General features: G+C 34.9%; 1 protein-coding gene across 5 annotated transcripts in view; it reads right to left on the reverse strand.

The window, feature by feature from the left end:
• Window positions 1-21,992, reverse strand: part of WRN (WRN RecQ like helicase) — a 141,387-nt gene that overhangs the window by 49,101 nt on the left and 70,294 nt on the right. For all 5 annotated transcript variants that reach the window (XM_072763550.1, XM_072763552.1, XM_072763549.1 and 2 more), the window contains exons 17-20: window positions 20,452-20,558; window positions 11,855-12,042; window positions 7,650-7,824; window positions 2,305-2,486 (exon numbers count right to left, since the gene is read on the reverse strand). In XM_072763550.1, coding sequence (XP_072619651.1) covers window positions 2,305-2,486; window positions 7,650-7,824; window positions 11,855-12,042; window positions 20,452-20,558 — 652 coding nt within the window. The remainder of the gene's footprint in view (window positions 1-2,304; window positions 2,487-7,649; window positions 7,825-11,854; window positions 12,043-20,451; window positions 20,559-21,992) is intronic.

A 21,992-nucleotide genomic window follows, 5' to 3' on the forward strand; every position in this document is an offset into this window, starting at 1 on the left:
AGCATCTACACCTCTATCAAGATTTTTAAAAAATCCATTTCTATCATCCCAGAAAGTTATTGTGTCCTTTTCCAGTCAATCCCCTCATTAGAGGCAAGCATTTTTCTAACTTTTATGAAAATCACTTTTGAAAGAATTCTATACTTATGTCCAAGTATTAATTTTTTAGCTATCTTTGAAAAATTATTATACACCCTAAAGTTTTTCATTTTTATTTATATGCTACATGCTTTTTGGCAATCTTTCCACTATACATGAATTTTTATACTTTCCTAGTAAAAGGTTGTTATTTATTTTATCTGAGAAACTAAGAATATTGAAAGAGGCTCATGATACAAATATAAACCTTCATCCCTATTTGCTCTTCAGAGAACTTCTCATATCCCCCTAAAATTATCCCTTTGTACTAAAGGCTATTATGAGACACCAATAAAACATCAGAATTAAGTTCTTCCTTCAAACAATCATAAGTGATTTTTTCCATAACATTCAATTTATTTAAAATTGCTAGCACTAAAGGTATTTTTTAAATACCTTTTATTTTTAAAAGTTAATGTTGCTAAACTCATCCTGACTCTGTTAACTCTAGTCTACACTAAAGAAATTCCATGAATATCAGTTATCAGAAGATGATGACAAGCTCCCAAAAGCTATACACGTCTTTGCAAGAATTCTTGTGAGAATAAACAGAAGTCTGAGTTGAATATTTTTCAGATATTTCAAAAGAAAACAATGTTTGCATATAATATCTAAATGGTAATACTGATCCTCACCAAACCAGACCTAATATTTTGATTATTTAACCTTCTGACTGATAAAAATACCTCTGTACAATTATCAAAGATGACAACAACAGGGAATCCAGTTAAGTGAGTTCTGGAAAGTCTGAATACAAAAAAGACCCCTTATTCAAAAACATTCTTATTATCTGACACCACTAACCACAATACCTTTCCATATAATTTACCTAAAAGTTTCTTCCAACTGTTGACGCTAGTTTTTCCTAGCCCACGGCCTAAAAATTATATATATATCACTTATAACCCTTAAACAACACAAGTTTAAACTGCACTGGTCCACTTACATGTGAATTTTTTTATAAATACAGTACAGTACTGTAATGTATTTTCTCTTATGATTTTTTAAAATAGCATTTTCTTTTTTCTAGCTTATTTATGGTAAGAATACGGTATATAATAGATATAACATATAAAATAAGTGCTAATCTACTATTTGTTATTCATTACACTTCCAGCCAATAGTTGGTTATTGGGAGTTAAGTTTTAGAAGAGTCAAAGGTTAGACAGATTTTCGACTGCACGGGGGAGTCAGCACTTCTAACCTTCCTGTTGTTCAAGGATCAACTGTAGTTGAGGGGGGCACTTGACAGGATGAGAACTGGGTGTTATGCTATATGTTGCCAAATCGAACTCCAATAAAAAAAATATATACAAAAAAAAAAGATCTGCCATTTCCATTATACTCTAAGCCTTCTGAGAACAGGTACCATATATGTTCTTATTTATCATTGTATCCCCAGCATAGAGCATATGCTTAGAACACAGAGGGCACTCAAAACACTGCTGAAATAGCCTCATCAGTTACCATCTGTTTTTTCCTGAGATTTTATTCCCCTATGGATGAAGGAACCAGTTGCTAAACGTTGTCCCAAAACTTTTTGCAAGGTGAAAATTTCCTTTCCAATATAAATCTCATAGAACTTAAGTATCAATAAAAGACTTGCTTCATTTAAACACTGAACACAATTTTTTTCAGGGCAGTCAGTACAGTGAATAGGTTCAGTGCAACATGATTATTCACACACAGTCAAGGAGAGCTGGCATGCTTTCATAAAACTAACAAAAGAAACAAATGGTAAAGAGGGTCAAATAGGGATTGGTAAAAGTCACTTGAAATTAGCACCATGGTAGAATGGGAAAAAAGAACCAACAGCAAAATAAATGGTATCTGAAGAAAACTATGGCTGGAGACAACAAAACTTGAGAGGGCCTGGGGAGAAGAAAGTTTGTCTATGCACAGTATTAGAAAGCACCCATAGGACTTATGTTCCATTCCTAGTCCTGATTTAGTTAATTCTTAACACTAAATGAGGTGTAGCTGAAATTAGGTCATCTCCTCTGGATGGCAACACTTACCACAAATTTCTTGGATGTTCTCTGTTTTGTTTTGGTTTTAAATGCACTTACACACATTACTTGAAATTTTGCATGCTGCTTCAAATATTTTCAAAGCTTATATGGAAAGAAAGAAATGTGCAAGGGTGAATATAATAAATGTTTTTACCTATTTAAGCAAATGTCTGCTGGAGCCCAGAGTACATGACAAGAACTCTGAAGTCCATCACGGCCAGCTCTCCCAATCTCCTGGTAATATGATTCCATTTCCTTAGGAGCACCATAATGAATGACTTTGCGAATGTCAGCTTTATTAATGCCCATTCCAAAAGCTATGGTAGCTACAACACACTAAGAATAAATAAAAACATAGTTTGACAATTATGTAGCAGAACCAAAACCTTAACTCTTTACTTTTTGGTAAGAGTAATTAGTTTATTAACTGAAGTCCCTGGCATGAAACTGAATTTAGCATAATTTCAACCAATCACTTCCAGATGAAAAAACTACCTCCCCAATTTACAAATTAGGGATTGGTAACCCCAAAACAGGTTTTCTATTTTGTAAAATAGGATTTCTATTTCCTCCCTATAAAAAGTAGCAACTAAATTGATCTCTTTGAACACCTATGAATACAAGATACGAAATAGGCTCTTAAAATACTTATTATATTAAAAGATACTTCGAAGAAAAAAAAAAAAAAGATACTTCGTGTTATGGTGAAGTTTCAAGAGTACTTAACTGATTGCCCAGGATCTTAATATTTTCTAGCATTATTCCAAGAAGGAAGGAAACTTCTCATTATAGATGATAAAATTAAACATGAATTTATCTCTGAATCTTTAAAAGGATAAAAATGGTAGATATCTAATATATATGAGCATACTGAAATGAGATTTACATGATCGGGAGAAATTTTAGGGAAGAGTTTAGTGATAAGAACATACAAAAAAACTAAACAAAATTTTCAACTATTACAATAAAAGAAGATATGCAATAAAATACTATATGCCAGTATATGGCTTAGAGATAAAATACATTTACAGATAATTATGTAAATATGTAATATTTGAAATATATATTGATCCAACCAAATTATGTTAATGTTGGGAGGAAAGGGGGTTAGAAACACATTAAGAGAGCAGAAGGGCAGGAAGGGGTGTGAAAGGGAGCTAAACTTTCACTCCTCATAGTGGGAAGTCAACAGACAATGCCTAAATATAATAAATAAAAAACCAAGTTGTAACACCAAAAGCAAATCATTGCAAAATCTAGTGGTAAACACCAAAAGAATAAAAGAGATGAAAATAGGAAACAGAAGTGGAGAAGGAGAGGCTGATATTCTCATTGAAAAGCACTATAGCTGGTTCTTTTTTTTTTTTTTTTTTTTTTTTGATTTTATTTATTTATTCATGAGAGACACAGATGGAGAGGCAGAGACACAGGCAGAGGGAGGACCAGGCCCCATGCAGGGAGCCTGATGTCAGACTCGATCCAGGACCAGGGGATCACGTACTGAGCCAAAGACAGGCACTCAACTGCTGAGCCACCCAGATGTCCCTGTAGCTGGTTCTTTAAACTCTGTGTAAAAACCAATAAAAATTAAAGTGCTATTAAGAAAATGTATTAAGATGGACCAAGAGGGGCATCTAGGTGGCTCAGTGGTTGAGCATCTGCCTTTGTCTCAGGTTGTGATCCTAGGGTCCTGGGATCAAGTCCCACATCAGGCTCCTTGCAGGGAGCCGTCTTCTCCTCTACTTCTGTCTCCACCTCTCTCTGTGTGTCTCCATGAATAAATAAATAAAATCTTAAAAAAAAAAAAAAAAAGATGGATCAAGAATAGAAAGAAGAAAGAGAAGGAGGGAGAGAAAAAAAAAGAAAATGCTGAACAGATAAAAGGAAGTAGAAGAAAGGTTGAGAGAAAAAAACCATCAAAATAGAAATTTATTAAGAAAAAGCTTTGAAAAAAAAAAGAAAAAAAAAGAAAAAGCTTTGAGGGGTGCCTGGCTGGCTCAGTCAGTGCATAGTGGTGCATAGGACTCAGTCAGTGCATAGTGCGTGCATAGGACTCTTGATCGTGGGTTAGTGACTTCAAGCCTGACTCTGGGTGTAGAGATTACTTAAAAATCTTAAGGGGCGCCTAGGTGCCTCAGTCAGTTAAGCATCTACTTTCAGCTCAGGTCACAATCCCAGGGTCCTGGGATCCAGCCCCACCTCAGGCTCTCTGCTCAGCAGGAGGCCTACTTCTCCCTCTTCCCTCTGTCTACAGTTCCCTGTTTGTGGGCACGTGTGTGCTCTTTCTCTATCATGCTCTCAAATAAATAAAATCTTAAAAAAAAAAAAAACTTTGGGTAAATAAAACTAGGCCATTTTGCTATACTTGAGAGTGAATAAGCAACATGATAATTTTAAGGTTTTTAAAAATGTATTTGATTCAATTTTCTTCCAGCTTTCCTGGGATATAATTGACATATAACCTTGTGTAAGTTTAAGATGCATAATGTGATAATTTGATATATGTATACACTGTGAAGTGATTACCAAAATAAAGTTACTTAACCACATCCATGACCTCCCATAGTTACCATTTACAAGTGTGTGTGTATGTGCATGTGCGTGTGTGGTGAGAACTTGGAAGATCTAATTTTCATCATATGATACTAGCCTGTTTTTTTTTCCCTTAAGATTTTAATATTAAGTAATCTTTATATCCAACATAGGGTTCAAACCCACAACCCTGAGATCAAGAGTCATATGCTCTACAAACTAAGCCAGCCAGGGGCCTCTTTATGATACTGTTTTTAGATGACATCACCCTACTCCACAGACATAATGTTCAAAATATCATTATAAACACTCAGGTAAAAATATTTTATCAAATAATTTATTCATAACCTCACCTCAGAAAGAAAAGGAATTCAAGACCTTAAGCTAATAAAATATAAAAGAACATGAAACTAAAAATCAGGACTAAAAGAATGAATGGTCACAGACTAAAAATGTAAATCTACATCTGAATATGGTTAGCTTTGATTAAGAATAATACAAAAAAAATCTTTTTCTAAAATTACAAAATAGAAAATACTAAGAATGTAAACATGGTCAATTGAAGACATTAAGATTAGATAGGTGAGCTGAGGAGGTGAACTCTACCTTTAGGGCTACACCAAAGAATAAATCAACTTCAGAAAGATAAAAGAGTGAACATCTAGAATTCTGAACATATATGCATTCACTAGGCACTCAACAAATATTCAATGGCAAGTAATCAATTCCAAGATCACCAGACTATTCTATATAGATGAGGAAATGTTATTTTTATCATTATTTGAGAACTCTTGATGCAAATGTGAAGCTTCTCAATTATTTATTATGATAGCAAAGAAGGAGTACCTTGGGCCAGTTGTCAGACTCAATAGAACTACTAATGTCACTAGGGTGACAGCATCAATATTAATTAATTTTCATAATGTGGATAAAACTTTTTGACATCCTGCCACAGAAAAGGAAAATACAGTGGCACATACATATATACCTTTCTAGATGTTAAGTATAATTAGTGATCACTTGTGAGGGTTTTTTTTTTTTAAGATTTATTTATTTATTCATAAGAGACACAGACTGAGAGAGAGGCAGAAACACAGGTAGATAGAGAAACAGGCTCCTCACAGGGAGCCTGATGCAGGGCTCGATCCCAGATCCCGGGATCACAACCTGAGCTGGAGGCAGGAGCCCAACCACTGAGCCACCCAGGCATCCCAACTTGTGAGGTTTTTAAAGCCATATTTCAAAGCATTTATGTTTCACTGAAGCTGGTTATGGATAGTAAAGCCAGGTGCATCTGACAAAGTCTCCCATCATAACATAATAGATAAAGTCTGCAATCTCTCATATCTGTAAGACATGTTTCTACCTAAATGAATAATTAATAATAAATCAAGATGAAAAAAATCATTGATTAGTTAATGGTTCAAACATCAGTTAAGATTCAGTAAGCAGGAGCCAATAAATTTTATCGGATAATTTTCAAACTGTTGAGATAATAGAAGTATAAACATTTAAGAATTTAAGTAACTCTATTCTAAGCAGTTGTGATAGCTGTTCCTATCTTTGAAAAGAAATGAAAAGGAAGAAAAATAATAGATGCTCTCAGGCAAGTACGTGTTACAGCATGACAGGGTATAGTAAAATTTATAGACAGTACATACGAACCATACTTGAGGTAGATTGTTTACACAATGGTGGTTTGAGGGCGGTTAACAACCACAGAGAGACAAAAAGGAAATGGAAGACCTACTGAGCAGAAAATGCAAAGCAGAAGTTGCATTCATCTCAACTTAAGAGGAAAGCAGGTCCACAGGCTTACGGTAACACACTTTAGATTGGATGTTGACAGTGTGAAGCTGTTAATTTAAACCTACCAACGTGGTTTGAATTTAAGACCTCCTAAATATTCTGCATGACACCCACTAAACAAGGATTCCAATCACTTCAGATTGGAATTATTACATGATTCCAATCATTACAGGAATCTCAGCTGGAGCACTTCACAGTGACTTCACCGATACCCTTTCTTTCTTCAGTATTTCTTCTTCAAATCAACCCTGCTTATTAGAACTACTAATCTGTCTGTAATACTGTGATCTTGCTCAAAAATCACAGAGTAAACTGTCATGATGGTTTTCAAACTCTATTCTATGGAGCTCTGAGGATTATAGGATATCCTTAGCGACTGTCTTGGGAGACTGGAAGGCTCTTGGATCTCTTTCTCTCTTATGTCAACTTCAACAAGAATTACTCTAATATGTTTTACCTGTTAAGTAAAAATGAATTAAAAATTTATTGAAAATTTAAATTAAAAAATTCAAAGGCTAAAGTAGTCTAAAAAACTACAGGTACATCATATCAATCCCAGCCTGCCTCTTTGCAAGTTTTAAGGCCCTCCTCCATAACCTGGCCAACCAATCCATCTAACTTTTTTCCTGTGAGTCTCTAACAGTTCCTCCCTGCCTTTTCACCTATACTTTGTACCATTCCTACTCCACACTCTCTCTCCAACCATTCCAAACTTTTCCCAATTTCCTGAACCCAGTGTGCACTCTCATACCACAGTGTCTTTGCACATGATAGTCCCTTTTCCTGGGATTCCATAACCAATTCCTTTTCCCTCATCATCTACTGACCTCGCATACTGGACAAACTTCCATTCACTTATTCAGACTCTACACTCAAATTGCTTTTTCCTGGATGGACCATCACCATAACACAACCTACCTTAACAGCTAGCATTCCTTCCTCTATGTATCTAAGCACTATGGGTAGGCTGCTAGTTATACTAGTTTGCAATAGTTTGTTCACATATCTGTCATCCACATTATACATTAATTCCCTTTCTGAGAGAAACTTCTTTCTACTCAACACAAACAAGGTTGTCAATAAAGATATGGCAAATAAATATTAGAGAAAGATCTGTTTCCATGGGAAATAGAGAGTAATAATGATGGATCTTCACACCTGAATTTCATCTCTCATGAACCTATGATGAATTTCTCTCCTTGATTTAATATCCAAGCCTGCATGGTATGCTCCACAGGCTAACTTCAGTTTCCTAAGTTCAGCTGTAACTTGTTCTGTCATTTTTCGGGAAGGACAATAGATGATAGTTGGACCTTCAAATTCCCAGATGGAACTAAAAACAAACACAAAAAACTCAAAAAAGAACAAACATATAAATATATAGGCTTCAGTTTGAGTTTTCAAAACCAGTTTGAGTTTTATCTTAATTTCCCCTGTCTTTTTAAAATTTTAATTTTAATTTTTTAAATTTTAATTAATTTTCCTTTTAGTAAAATACTAAAAAGAGAAAGCGTAAAGAAAACAGTGATCTATTTAACTACATAAAAATGTGGAAAGTCAAATGTGGAAATAAGTTACATTAAATCCCAAACACCTTAGACTCACTTTTTGTTCAAATTAAAGTTAAAACCAGAGACAAGTTTATTTATTTAAGCAGAAGTCTTGATAAAAACTTGCAAGTTACTGGAAATTCAATCCCCATACTTTTAGAAATGCAAAGCACTAGATGAAAAATTAGTCTTCATTTACATTAGATAAATGAATATTTACATAGGAGAACAGTCTTATTCTCTTTCATATAGTCATTTCCATAAATGTATTCATTTATGCTGACTTAATATAAAAATGTATTATTTCTGATTAGGAAAAACTGTTTAATTTTTAATGCATATATTCTGATACAACCTCAACTTTAGGAATTTATTTAACAAATATACTTTCATATCTGCCAAAAGACACATATACACAAATATTCACATGAACTATAATGGCAAAAAATAATCAAAATGTTCATCATTATGTACATTCATACTATGAAATACTAATCAAACAATAAAAAATCATTGTATTTAAAACCTTTAAGAAGGGCTATGGTAAAAGTCATTGAAAACTTAAATAGGGAAAGACAGGCAGTAATTTGACTCCAAGGTTTTTTTTGAAGATTTTATTTATCTATTCATGAGAGAGACAGAGAGAGAGGCAGAGACACAGGCAGAGGGAGAAGCAGGCTCCACGCAGGGAGCCCAACACAAGACTCGATCCCAAGACTCTAAGATCATGCCCTGAGCCAAAGGCAGACACGTTAACCACTGAGACAGCCAGGTGTCCCTGACTCCAAGTTTTTACTGAATAATCTACTCAAAGCAACTTTTGATAGTGGCCAAATGGGCTTCCATAACAAAATGTCCCAGCAGATAAGTTAGTGAGAAAAAATATTTTTTAACGAACAAATCATTTATTTTTTAAAGATTTATTTATTTATTTGAGAGAGAAGTAGAGAAAAAGAGAGAGAGCATGAGTAGGGGGAGAAGCAGAGGGAGAGACTCTCAAGCAGACTCCGTGCTGAGCCTGGAGGGTAACAGAAGTCTGTACCCCACAGCCCATAACAGCATGACCCAAGCCAAAACCAAGAGTTAGAGCTTAAATCCACTGAGCCCCATAGATGCCCCTCACAAAACTATCAGCATTTAAAAAACATTTCTTAAAGAAGAAAAATTTGTTCACCAAAATGTAAACATTGTAATATCCTACATATTAGGGCCCTAATTTTAAAAAACATATTATGGAGAAAGAAAAACGCTTTTTCCTAATAATGATAACAGCATCAATTTATTGAAGATATAAAAATCCCAAATGTGTATGTACCAATTAATAGAGCTTTAACACACATGAAACAAAAATTGACAGAACTAAAGAGAGAAATAGATATGTATCTATAATAGAGTTTTTAACATATATCTTAGCAAAGACACTTTAAATCAAAGGAAAATATTACCTAAAGATATGGATATATTTTGTAACTATTTCTGTATAAAGTTAACAACAAAAATTGGAAGTGCATATCTGCATGGTACAGGTAGAGAAAAGAAGGGTGTAAAGCTCAATGCCAAAACATCAACAGTGATGATAAATGAGGAATAGAATCAGAAGGTCTAAGTAATCTTCAATTTACATGCATCTGTAGTTTTCAAATTGACACTACGACTCTGTATCACTTTTTACATTAAAAAATAAGAAAATACACAAATATCTGAATTTATAGAGCAGAAAATGCAAAGGAATAAAAATCTCTATTACAAAAGCATTCATTACTTCGCCAAGTGCTTTATTAAACATTGTTATTTCTTCATATCAATTTCTGAAGTGAAAGAAATCTATCTTCATCTAACCACTAAATTAGATAGGTGAGAGAGGCTTTCCATTCAAAGTATCATGAATATAGAAAATAAAGTCAGAATTTAACAAACATGTTAGCTCAATGAATAGAAAAAAATGGTAGAATTAAATAAAGGGAGGGAAAATATATAAAAGGCAACACTGAAGTCTTAATTACCCTCCATCTAATTATTGCTTATTAAGAGGAAAATTTCTATTTGCCTAAGGTCTACAAGAAGCATTCTGACTCTCAGTGGTTAGCTGCTACCATAACCCTTTTTGGAGGATTGAAAACGGGTGCAAAATCTTTCTTGCTTTGCTCTCAGAAAAACCATTGTCACTAAATATAAAAACCTTGGATGGTCTTGGATGTTAAGGTAAGCAGTCGGCTGTTAGTCTCCAGGAAAGAGGGAGGCACCAGAGAGGAATACCAAGATAGATTCAGGGATGTGTTTTTAGATGATGAATCTGAAAACTGCATATAGAATGCAAGGAGGAGCACTAAGGAGTAGGCCGGTCTGTTAAGGAAGACCATAATAGTTGAGGCTAAGAGACCTCCACTGGTAGAATTAACATGAAAGATGATGAGAAGAAAACATTTAAAAACAATTACAAAAGATAGCCTAAAAGGACAATAAGTCAGAAAAGATAAAATGTTACAATGTCATACACACACACAAAGGTTAAACAGGTAAAAAAGGAGAAGGTTATTAGGGGAAGGCCACATAGATTGAAAATAATATGGAGAGAAAAGGATCAAAGAATAGGAGAGTAGATAATGATCTCACTGTTAAAAGACTAGCTTAAGATAAACAGCCTTATTCAAGAGAACATTTTCCCTCTAGGACACAAGGGAAATGAAGTACAATGAGTACTCACTTTGGAGAGATCACTAGAGCAACATGAATACTCAATATATCCATTACTTTCTTGTTTTATTTTAAAAAATAATAAGATTTTATTTTTAAGTAATTTCTATACCCAATGTGGGGCTCAAACTCAACCCCAAGATCAAGAGTCACATGCTCCAGTCAGAGTCAGCCAGGCGCCCCCATTACTTTCTTGTTTTAATCTAAATACAGTATAATCAAGCCAATAGCAAATCCTACATTCAAATTCATCCTAAAGGACCCCAAGAATGTTAAGGAAAATACTATTGATGTTATTTAAACTCTACTTGTCTAGATTTGTTTTGTGTTTGTGCTAGGGGGGTCAAACATTATTTTCATGTATTCTGACTTAAAAACACATTTCATTATATGACAGGTATATGCTTTTCACCAAGGAGACAGATCAGGGAAATAAGGCATAGGAAAGCTTCTTAGCATACAAATAAAATGCTTTCAAATAAAAGAAACAGGAAAAAGTACTAGTGACAGTTTCTTCATTGGTAAAATGAAAATAGTACCTACCTTACTGAGCAGTTGTAAGAATTACTATTATCACTTATATAAAGCACCTAGGATAGTCCTTGGCATAGAACAAGGGCTCCAAAGTATTTATTATTAAGATAACTCTTAAAATTTCCCTAATACTCAACTAGTCATATAATTAATGAATTAGATTTCAGATAAAAGACTCCATCCATCGTTTCCCTTGTTTATACTTGCCAATACTTGCCAATTATTAAGAGGCAGGGGTGCCTGGCTGGCTCGGTAGGTAGAGCATGCACTCCTGATCACAGGGTCATGAGGAGTTCAAGCCCTATGTTGGGCATAAAGCTTATTAAAAAAAAAAAAAAAAGGAGCATATGACATGTTCAAGCAACAATATGAAATGCAAAAATACCAGACCTAGTTTGTGCCTTCAGGTAGGCTATTTTCCCAGGCATTATCTTGATTATATAACATCACGCTTGACTTGAACCAAATCTAAATCGAATGTGAAATGTTAAATACGCATTACAAAGAAACAGTAAATAAATAAACAAGTTTTTAAAAAAGAAGTAAATAGTTAACCAAAATTTTTATCAACCATGAAATCTTCACCTTGTCTTTTGGACAAGAAATTGGTCAAGATCCTGCAGGATGCTTCCTGTTTTTCGCCTAACTTCTAAATACAAGTTTGGTCGATCAAAACCAGTACAGGTAATCTGAGGATTCTTCAGGTTTAAGCAGTGTACAATGTCTTCCCGGATTGAAGAACTTGCAGTAGCAGTAAGTGCAACAATTGGAACCTGAATGAAATAAAATTGATTTTTAAGAAAGGAGAGCTCATTAACTCCTAACATTCCTACTGCCTTCTTACAAACAGACTGGACAACAATTACGTGAGGAACGATGTTAAAAATGCAACTTTAAAATTACTCTTTTTCAAAGTAGAGAAAGAAAACTTCCTTCTCCGCTTTTGGAATACATTCACTTTTTTTTTTTTTTTTTTTTTTTAAGAAAGAGCACAAATGAGCCCACAGTGGGAGGAGGGGACAGAGGGAGAGGGAGAAAGAGCGAGAACTTCAAACAGGTTCCACACCCAGTGCAGACCCAAGGTGGGGCTCAATCTCACGCCCCTGAGATCATAACCTAAGCAGAAATCAAGAGTTGGACACTTAACTGACTAAGGCACCCAGTCACCCCAGAATACATTTACTTTGTAAAAATCAGAAAGTGTTCAAATAAAACACTGTAAGATTAAATACAATCTACCTACTAATTTGCTATCTAACTCTCCATTTACTATTTTTTATTTTTAACATTTATTACATTTGTAATAGAACTGATATAAATGAGGGATATGTTATACCTTATTTTTTTATTAATCTAAAATTCACAAATTACAAACCCTTTCATTCACTGAAAATCTAACAATACAAAGCAATAAATCCTTTTTGGGGGGTTTCTATACTAAAGATATTGGTCTATGGCTTCTCAGATCTAGAAGCAAATCTCTACCTGGATAACCTCTCTCGAGTTTACTAAGTTAATTGTGGCATACTATATATAAGAAGAGTGCATAACACAAAACATCCATTATTAACTGATTCCTTGAGCAACCAAGTCATGTTCTATTTTCAGTCTAGCAAAGACTTCTTAACCGGATTAGCAGACAAAACAGGAGACACAGCAGTTACTAGGAAAAACATGAATACATAATCTTTCAGAAATTTTAAACTAGGATAACAATGTACCTCTGACGAAACTAGATTCATCATTTTTGTTCCTATTATCACAGGGAGTTATAATCAATTACACTATTATTTTACATTCAGTAAAAAAGGACTAAACAGTTGTTCCTAAATCATCAACTGTTCTATATCCAAGAATCAACTTTCTTAAAATACTTTTTGTGGTCTATCACAAATAAAGTAAGTGATATCCTCTTAAAATAGCTCTTCAAAAAAAAAAAAAATAGCTCTTCAGATGCCCTGCACCTATCTCACAATTCAGTTCAAGCAATTATCTTTCCATATAAGTGAAGCTTTAAGTACAACTGTAAAAAAGCAATTACAGAATTTGAAAAACAAGGTACGATTTACTAACACTATAAACTACTTTTACAATCAATACAACTTTACTGAATTAAAAATTATCTCAAAGCTCATGTAAAAAAAATTAAGTTTGAAGTAGCTTTTTTTTTTTCTTTAAATTTTTATTTATTTACGATAGTCACACACACACACACACACAGAGGCAGAGACAGAAGCAGGCTCCATGCACCGGGAGCCCGAGGTGGGATTCGATCCCGGGTCTCCAGGATCACGCCCTGAGCCAAAGGCAGGCGCTATAAACCACTGCGCCACCCAGGGATCCCTGAAGTAGCTTTTTTAAATGGAAAACAAGGGTACCAGAACCAATGCAATCAGGTAACTGGCATTTTTACATTCTCTATCCTTAAATTCTGTGAAATTATTTAAATTATTTAAATATTTTAATCAAATTTATTTTAAATTTTAAAGTTAATTATTTAAAAATAAAACTCCCAAATTAACTTCATTGATTTCTGGCTCATAATTAGACTGTCCTCTGAATTTGAAGAGTGCCTACCCAACAACTTACAGATAAATAGGCCAGTTTATAGAGAAGTTAGTTACTCTAATCAAGCTTATATATGTATGTGTGTGTGTGTGTATATAAATACATACATGGAAAGTTTAAACATTAGAAGCTCTTAGGACATGCACATTTTCACAACAAAAAAGTACTGTCATTAATTTAAGTGCTTTACTCAAACAGTTTACAAATGCACTAATAACATCCTTGCTGTTTAACTGCACAGGCAGAAAAGTTTTCAGGATATAAAGAAAAAAAAGGGTTTAGTTTGGTTTGTTTTTCTAAGCAATATAATATGAGTAGATGGGCAATGCATTTGTGAAAATAAAATAAGCATAAAACTAATAGAAAAACCAAGCAAAATAGCAACATGATAGTGAAGAGTAACTGGCTTAAAGTCAGATGCCTGAGTTCAAATCCTGCTTTTGTTTATAACTAGGTGTGAGATTTTGAGCTGGTTCTTTCACTCACTAAACTTTGGTTTGTTCATCTATAAAATGAGGATGATAACAGCAGTCTCTTGTAAAGTCGTTGTGAAGAGCAATGACGTTAGAATATGTAATGCGCTGAACATGATGCATGGTACACAGTAAACACTCAAAAAGTTTCAACTACTGGGGTACCTGGGTGGCTCAGTTAGTTTAGCGTGGGACTCTTGGTTTCAGCTCAGGTGGTGATCTCAGAGTTGTGAGATTGAGCCCCTTATCCAGCTCCACATGCAGGGAGGAATCTACTTCAACTTCAGATTCTTTCTTCCTCTGCCCCTCCACATTCACAGTCTATCTCTCTCTCAAATAAATAAATAAAATCTTTAAAAATCAATTTCAACTATTATTGTTGTTATTACAACAATTCTATACGAGAATTCCAGAGCCATGGGCCCTACTCCCAGATTTGCCACTGACTTTGGTAAGAATTGCTCTTGGCCTCGGTTCTTTTCAGTAAAATATGAGATGGAGAGGACTATACAATATCAGACTCTCTTCTAACTTAAAAATTCCCACTTCGCCACTAGAAACTCCCTATGCCAGTGACCTGAAAATGATGAAAAATCACCATAAATATAATTTTTTGCCACCATTTGTAGTTAAGAATGCTGCTTCCACAACTAGAAAACAGAATAAAGTAATGGGACATATGAAATAATGGGTCTTTATTTTCACTTCAGAATTGAACAGAATCTTTTAGAAGTTTGTGCTGCCTTATGATACAAAACTTATAAACTAGAGTGAAGCCTGGATATAATATACAGGCTGGTTATGAAAAAGGTGATCACACATCCTGGTTTCCAGGGATACTCCCAGTTTATGCTATCATCACGACCTAAATATTGATAGCTTGCAATCTCTAACATTCAAAAGCAAACTGATTTGGACAATAAACCATAGTATCACCTAGTTACATCATGTTCTTAATTCATGAAACTCTTAAAGTTGGAAAATTTGGTTTCTTTGAAAATAAATACCAAGTTTTGTTAAGCAAAAACTATTAAGTAATCTTGTGACTATAAATTTAGGAATGATTTAATCATAGACTTCAATGGTGCAGCACCTACACATTCAGAGAATTATAACTGTTCCTCCTGCTTCTAAATTTGGGTCATGTTGCTAATTCTAACTTTATACTATCTAATATCATGCTTCATTCATTCACTCATTTCAAGTGCTTGTCTATGTGATTTCTTTGGGAAGGGCTAGGGAAGAAAGAATGGAAAGAATCAACATGTCTCATGGATATCACAGTACCTTTTATTTGAATCTTACAGAATTTTAAGAATGATGTAGACCTCTCTGCCTGGCTGCTCTAAGTCTGATTCTCTCCAAACGCCAAGTGGTTTAGTGATTTCTTTGCTATATTTAAACTAAATACTAAATCCTATGGTGTGAAAACTACAACAGTTGTCCCAGTGTAATTACAACTGGAAAGAGGAAAAAAAGCACAAACAGTGAGGAAAATGAGAGTCCTACAACCACCAGGTGGCATTTCTCACCACTTAGCTAATCAACAGGATTCATGAAAACACGAGGGGACACTAGGGGAAAAAAAGGTTTTGTCAGCCATTATTTGACAAACACCCTGTGCCATACTGAGTCATCACAAGAAATAAAAATGATCCAGTAGAGTCCACAGCCATACATAATAAAAGATTTAATTCACCACTGAAAAGTGTTTAAGAACTACATAAAATATTTAGAACTCCTCTAACACAATCCTTATAGACTCAAAGGTCTCAGAAAGGATTACAGAGAGCAATGTTCCTTTTTCCAAAAGCTTACTTTAAAACCATTCTAAAGGGCAGCCTGGGTGGCTCAGCGGTTTAGCGCCACCTTCAGCCCAGGGTGTGATCCCGGGGACTCGGGATCGAGTCCCACGTCGGGCTCCCCGCATGGAGCCTGCTTCTCCCTCTGCCTGTGTCTCTGCCTCTCTCTCTCTCTCTCTCTCTCTCTCTCTCTGTGTGTGTGTGTGTGTGTGTGTGTGTGAGTGTGTTTCTCATGAATAAATAAATAAAATCTTTAAAAAAATAAAAAAATAAATAAAATAATAAAACCATTCTAAATCAATGGAAAGCAGTCCTCAAGGCACACTGAGCCTACTGGCTTTCATCATACAAGTATCTTTTCTATTATGTGTACTATTAACACTGTTAACCTTTCTATATTATTTATACTATTCCACATATCATTTATTGTTTGATACTATTGCTTCTACTTTTATAGGTATGGATCTAAACTCCTTTATTGCATTATGAACTACTTCAGGGCAGAAACTATGTTTTATACTTCTTTCACATCACTTGTCTGAGAAACCAGCACAGTGTCCCACTGTGAAGCTACAGCCCAACTCCACCACCCTGTGTGGGAAAGTGACTTCTCTGATTCTTGGCTTTCTCATTGGAATTCATTTATTCATTTACCCAAGTATTTATGGAACACCCACTATGTGCCTGGTCCTGTTCTAGATTATATGAACAAAACCATCAAAAGTCTGTCCCTCACAGAGAATATCCTGGTGGGGACCCACAGACAACAGACAAAAAATACAGTAAGTTTAACAGTTATAAGTGCTATAAAAAAACAGCAAAGGAATATGAGGAATGTTGAATGTTAGAGGGGGAAATTAACTTGAAATTTTCAATATGGTGGCCCAGGAGGCCTAAATGAAAAATGAGTATTTCAGCAAAGACCAGAGAAAAGGGATCACTCCATGTGAAAAGTATTCACGGAGGGGCGTCTGGGTGGCTCAGTCGATTAAGTGTTGAACTCTTGGTTTCAGCTCAGGTCATGATCTCATGGGTCCTGAGATTAAGCCCCGAGTCAGGCTCTGTACTCAACAGGAAGTCTGCTTGAAGATCCTCTTCCTCTGCCCCTCCCCTTGCTTGCACATGGGCTCTCTCTCATACACTCCCTCAAATAAATAAATAAATAAATCTTTAAATAAATAAATAAGTAAATCTCTCTCGGGGAAAGAGAAGAGCAGGAACAAAGCCCTACTGTAGGAGCATGCTCAATTTTGAAGAATATCAACAAGAATGATGTGGCTAGAGTGAATGAGAAGACAGTGAATGAGAAGACAAGTAGTAGAGAATGGAGTCAAAGACAAAATGGAAGACCATATCACACAAGACATTTATCATGACTTTTGTCGTTATTTCAGTGAAATAGTCTGCTGCTAGATGACTTTTAGCAGAAAATATGACCTATCTGACTTATTCTAAAAGGACCACTCTGGATCCTGTACTGAAATAACAAAAGGGGGGAAAGAGTAAGAACAGGAAGACCAATGACAAGACTGCTTCAATAATGCACCAGAATGGATATGGTAGCTTGTAGCAGGGCAGTGACACAGATCGAGAGAGAGAAATTATTAGATTCAGTATATATATATATTCTGAAGACCTCATGAGATTTCCTCACTATTTAAATGTAGAGTGGAGTGTGAGAAAATGAGGAGAGTTGAAAATTTTTGGCCTGAGGACTACAAGGATGGGCTGCTATTAATTTAATAGCATGGAGGAAACTGAGGGAAGAGCAGGTCTGGGATGGAGAGAAAATCAGAAAGGCAGTCAGAGGAATAGGTTAAGTTTGAGACGCCTATTAGGCATCTAAGTAGAAAGATGCTTAATAGACAGTTACCTTTAAATAAATGTGTGTGTGTGTGTGTGTGTATTCTATAAAATGGCTAAAATAAAAAATAGTGATAATACCAAATGCTAAAGGAGACAGAGAAACTAGACCACTCACACATTGCTGGTATCAACTGAAAGAGGTGGATATAAATTTGAGAGTTGTCAACATGTAGATGGTATTCAAAACTGTGTGTTAGATGAAATGAAATGACCAGGGGGCATAAAAGCAGATAGGAAAGAGAACAGGTCCAAAGATAAGGTTTTAGGCATGTCAGTGTTAAAAGAGCAGGGAGATGAAATGAAACAATTTCTCAGAATGAAGATACAGGAAGCAGAGAAGAGAACCAAGAGAATGTGCTATCCTAGTGAAGAACTGTTTCAAAAAGGTAACAAAGATACTAATCTTGCAGGCTTGTTGTGAGACTTAATCAAGATGAAAGCATTAACCCAGAGCCAGTCCCATAGTTGTTGCTCAATTCAGTCTAGTTTGATTCTCTTTCAGTATATACTTGCTAACTGGTACATTCAAGGTATTTTTGTTGGTTTGTATTATTTTATTTTAATGTCTGCTCTAACCAAATCTTTATGAAAAGAGCTAACAAAAAGAAACTCTCAATGTTCCTACCTATAAGTATAATAAATACACAATGGAAATGAGCTAGAAAATCTACCAAAAGAATAACAAACAATCTCTAACACTCTTTCTTAGTTTACTTGTAGAACTATTAAATCTTGGGTTCAGGGGACATGACAGCTTCACTACTACCAGGAAAACCTAAATAAATCAACCTTGTTTATTCATTTAAAATTAATATATGATTAATAATGATTTCTCCATTTAGCCAGATGATCCTGAGGACTGACCACTGTTCGCTGGAGGGTTGTCCAGCTTTTTATTCTAATCGTAATGAGGTGGCAGTGTTACCATGAAAACTTTGGAGAAGTACCCTATGCTAGCCTGTGCTGCCTTGCTCAGGACCTCTGTCTCTACCTAGCAGTGAAGGCTGTCGCAGTTGCTGTTGCTTACTCTGGAAGGAACTTAGAACTTAACAGCAGCCTTCTAAATTTGTGTTGGGAAGACATCCTTTGGACCAAAGCAAACCTCTTTATGCTGGGCATGGTTTCTGGAAAGATGCTGCAGATGTGCCCATTAGCACAGGTTCCTGTCCCCAGGTCAGCAGAAGCTATTGTTAGGCCCTGTGTTTCTGCCCAGAGATGGAGGAACACGCTCCCTGGTTTCCAGTATTTATTTGGTAAACCTGAGTCTGGGATACCCTTTTTTTGTTACTGTTTTCCAAACACTGAATTATTGTCACCTTGATGTACAGGTTTCAATAAAGCTTTGTAAAGATAAAAAAAAAAAAAAAAAGTCTTTAGTAGACTAAAGAACCCAGAAGTAAATTCACCCAAATATACCCAAATGATTTCTAACGAAGTATTATAAGTGATTCAACAGAAGAGGGACAGCCTTTTCAACAAATGGTCTGGAGCAATTGTATATCTACAGGCAAAAAAAAAAAAAGAAAAGAACCTCATTCTAAACCCCACACCTTACACAAAATTTAATTCAAAATGGATCATAGACTTAAATATAAAACATAAAACTATTAAAATTCTAGGGAAAAATCATTGGAGAAAACCTTCAGGATTTAGGGTTAGGTGAAGAGCACAATGAAAGAAAAAAATGATAAACCAGACTTCATCAAAATTAAAAATGATCTAACCATGATTCTAAAGTAGTGTCTGTGTTCCACAGATCAAATCTAATCTGCAGCCTGTTTTGTTGTGACCCACAAGCAAACAGTTTTTACATTTTTTTAAAAAGATAATATTTTATTTACTCATGAGAGACACAGAGCGAGAGAGAGAGAGAGGCAGAGACACAGGCAGAGGAAGAAGCAGGCTCCATGCAGGGAGCCCAACATGGGACTCAATCCCAGGTCTCCAGGATCACGCTGTGGGCTGCAGGTGGTGCTAAACCGCTGCGCCACCGGGGCTCCCCTAGTTTTCACATTTTTAAAGGGTTATTAAGAAAAGAAAAGAAAAGAAAAGAAAAGAAAAGAAAAGAAAAGAAAAGAAAAGAAAAGAAAAGAAAAGAAAAGAGAAAAGAAAAGAGAAGAAAAGAAAAGAAAAGAAAAGAGAAAAAAGAAAAGAAAAGAAAAGAAAAGAAAAAAGAAAGAAAAGAAAAAAGAAAAATGTGACAGAGACCATATGTGTGGCCCATAAAGCCTAAATATTTACTATCTGGTTCTTTCAGAAAAGATTTGCCAATCCCTGCTTTATAGTATTCCTCAATAAATTACATACTAACCTTAGAGGAAAGCCAAAGTTAGGAATTTTTTTAAATCTTTCCCCTGCTTCACCATTCATTTGCCCTTTCATAGCGAAGTCTTCAGCTTTCTGGTAATTCCCCAATCCTGGACTCTCCTATGATAAGAATGTCATTTCAAGACATTGCACTTGGCTGGCTTACCGATGGGAGTATTGCCTTTAGGGAGCCCAAAGTCCTGAATGAACTTCTAAAATCATGTCCCCATTCAGAAATACAGTGAGCCTCATCCACAGCAATAAGTGTGATACCTACAAAAGTGAAAAATATAAAAATGTGGAAAATAAAGTTTAAAAAGAAGTAATAAATTCATCTAAGTCAATATCACCTTCACTTGAAAATATCAAATTAAAGAAAGGAGAAAAAATAATTCAAATCAAAGTATTTGGTTCATCTAAAAATATAAGCATAAATTACAACAAGTTAACACCAAAAATCATTATAAGAAGAAAGGATGGGAGATACACGGATAAAGGCATATGGATAAAAAAAAAAAAAAGGAAACATTTATACATTATTCAAACAATATTATTTATTAGATTTCAGCTTTCATCATTATTCCTCAAAGAAATGGAATTAGTATTACTTTATCCTCAAAACTATCGTTCATGAACCATTTACAATGATAATGCCTTAAAAAAGAAGCGTTGGGGTTTGTTTTTTTTCCTCTTTGGTAATACTTTCAATTTTATCTCATCAATTATCTACCAAAAGAGATTAAAGACTATATTCCTCCTGAGAAGAGAAGCATCTTCATGGTCCATAACCAATTACATATTAGACCACAGAGTTCTTCTAGAATGCCAATATGGGAAGACAGGATGATATCCACATTTATAATGTAAAATGGTAAGAACTAAATCTCAGTATGTACCAACGTGGTAAGAAAGAATATAATCCATTCTTTCTCCCCCTAGCAACCTCTCTACTTTGCCCCCACACCACACACTCATACTGAAATGGAGTCAATAGTATATAGTAATGCATTTCAGAAAAGGGCTTTATTGTATAACCATCCACTAAAATGGATGGCTTTGGATATTTCAAAGGGATGATAATAGTGCTTTTGCCCTCCAATACCAAATTAATACTTAGGACAAAAATAATATTTTCCATCAACAGATCATTACTTGATATTTACTTGAATATTAATGATTTTCTGCCATTAGGGGGGTGATTACAAATACGTGTTCTAGAGTAGACTACCTGGATGCAGAACCTGGCTCCCCCACTAACATCTATATTACCTTAAGCAAGTTATTAAAGTTTCCAAGTATCAGTTTCCCACGAATAAAAGGTAAATATAGTAGTACCTAACATTTTTTAATTACTCTGAAGATTAAGTTAGATCATTCACATAAAATGCTAAGATAGGACCTGGCATAAAAGACTGCTCAATAAAAAACAAAACAAAACACCAAACTATTACCATTACAGTTATTAAATGCTCACTATGACTCAAACATTTCTCTAGGAAAAGATTAATAACATGTACTCTATAACCTTGAGAAGTTCACAATTCTAAAAGAGGAGGAAACAGACAAGCAAATCACCAATAACAATTTACTGAGATTACCAAATACGACAGAGATGAAAGAGAAAGCAAAAAAGTAAACCTACTAAATATGAATACAGGTTGATTAGTATCAAAATTCTCTGGCTGCTGCTGCATAGCAAGGAAAAAT

This window comes from Vulpes vulpes, chromosome 7 (genome assembly GCF_048418805.1).
Source record: "Vulpes vulpes isolate BD-2025 chromosome 7, VulVul3, whole genome shotgun sequence".
Lineage (NCBI taxonomy): Eukaryota > Metazoa > Chordata > Mammalia > Carnivora > Canidae > Vulpes > Vulpes vulpes.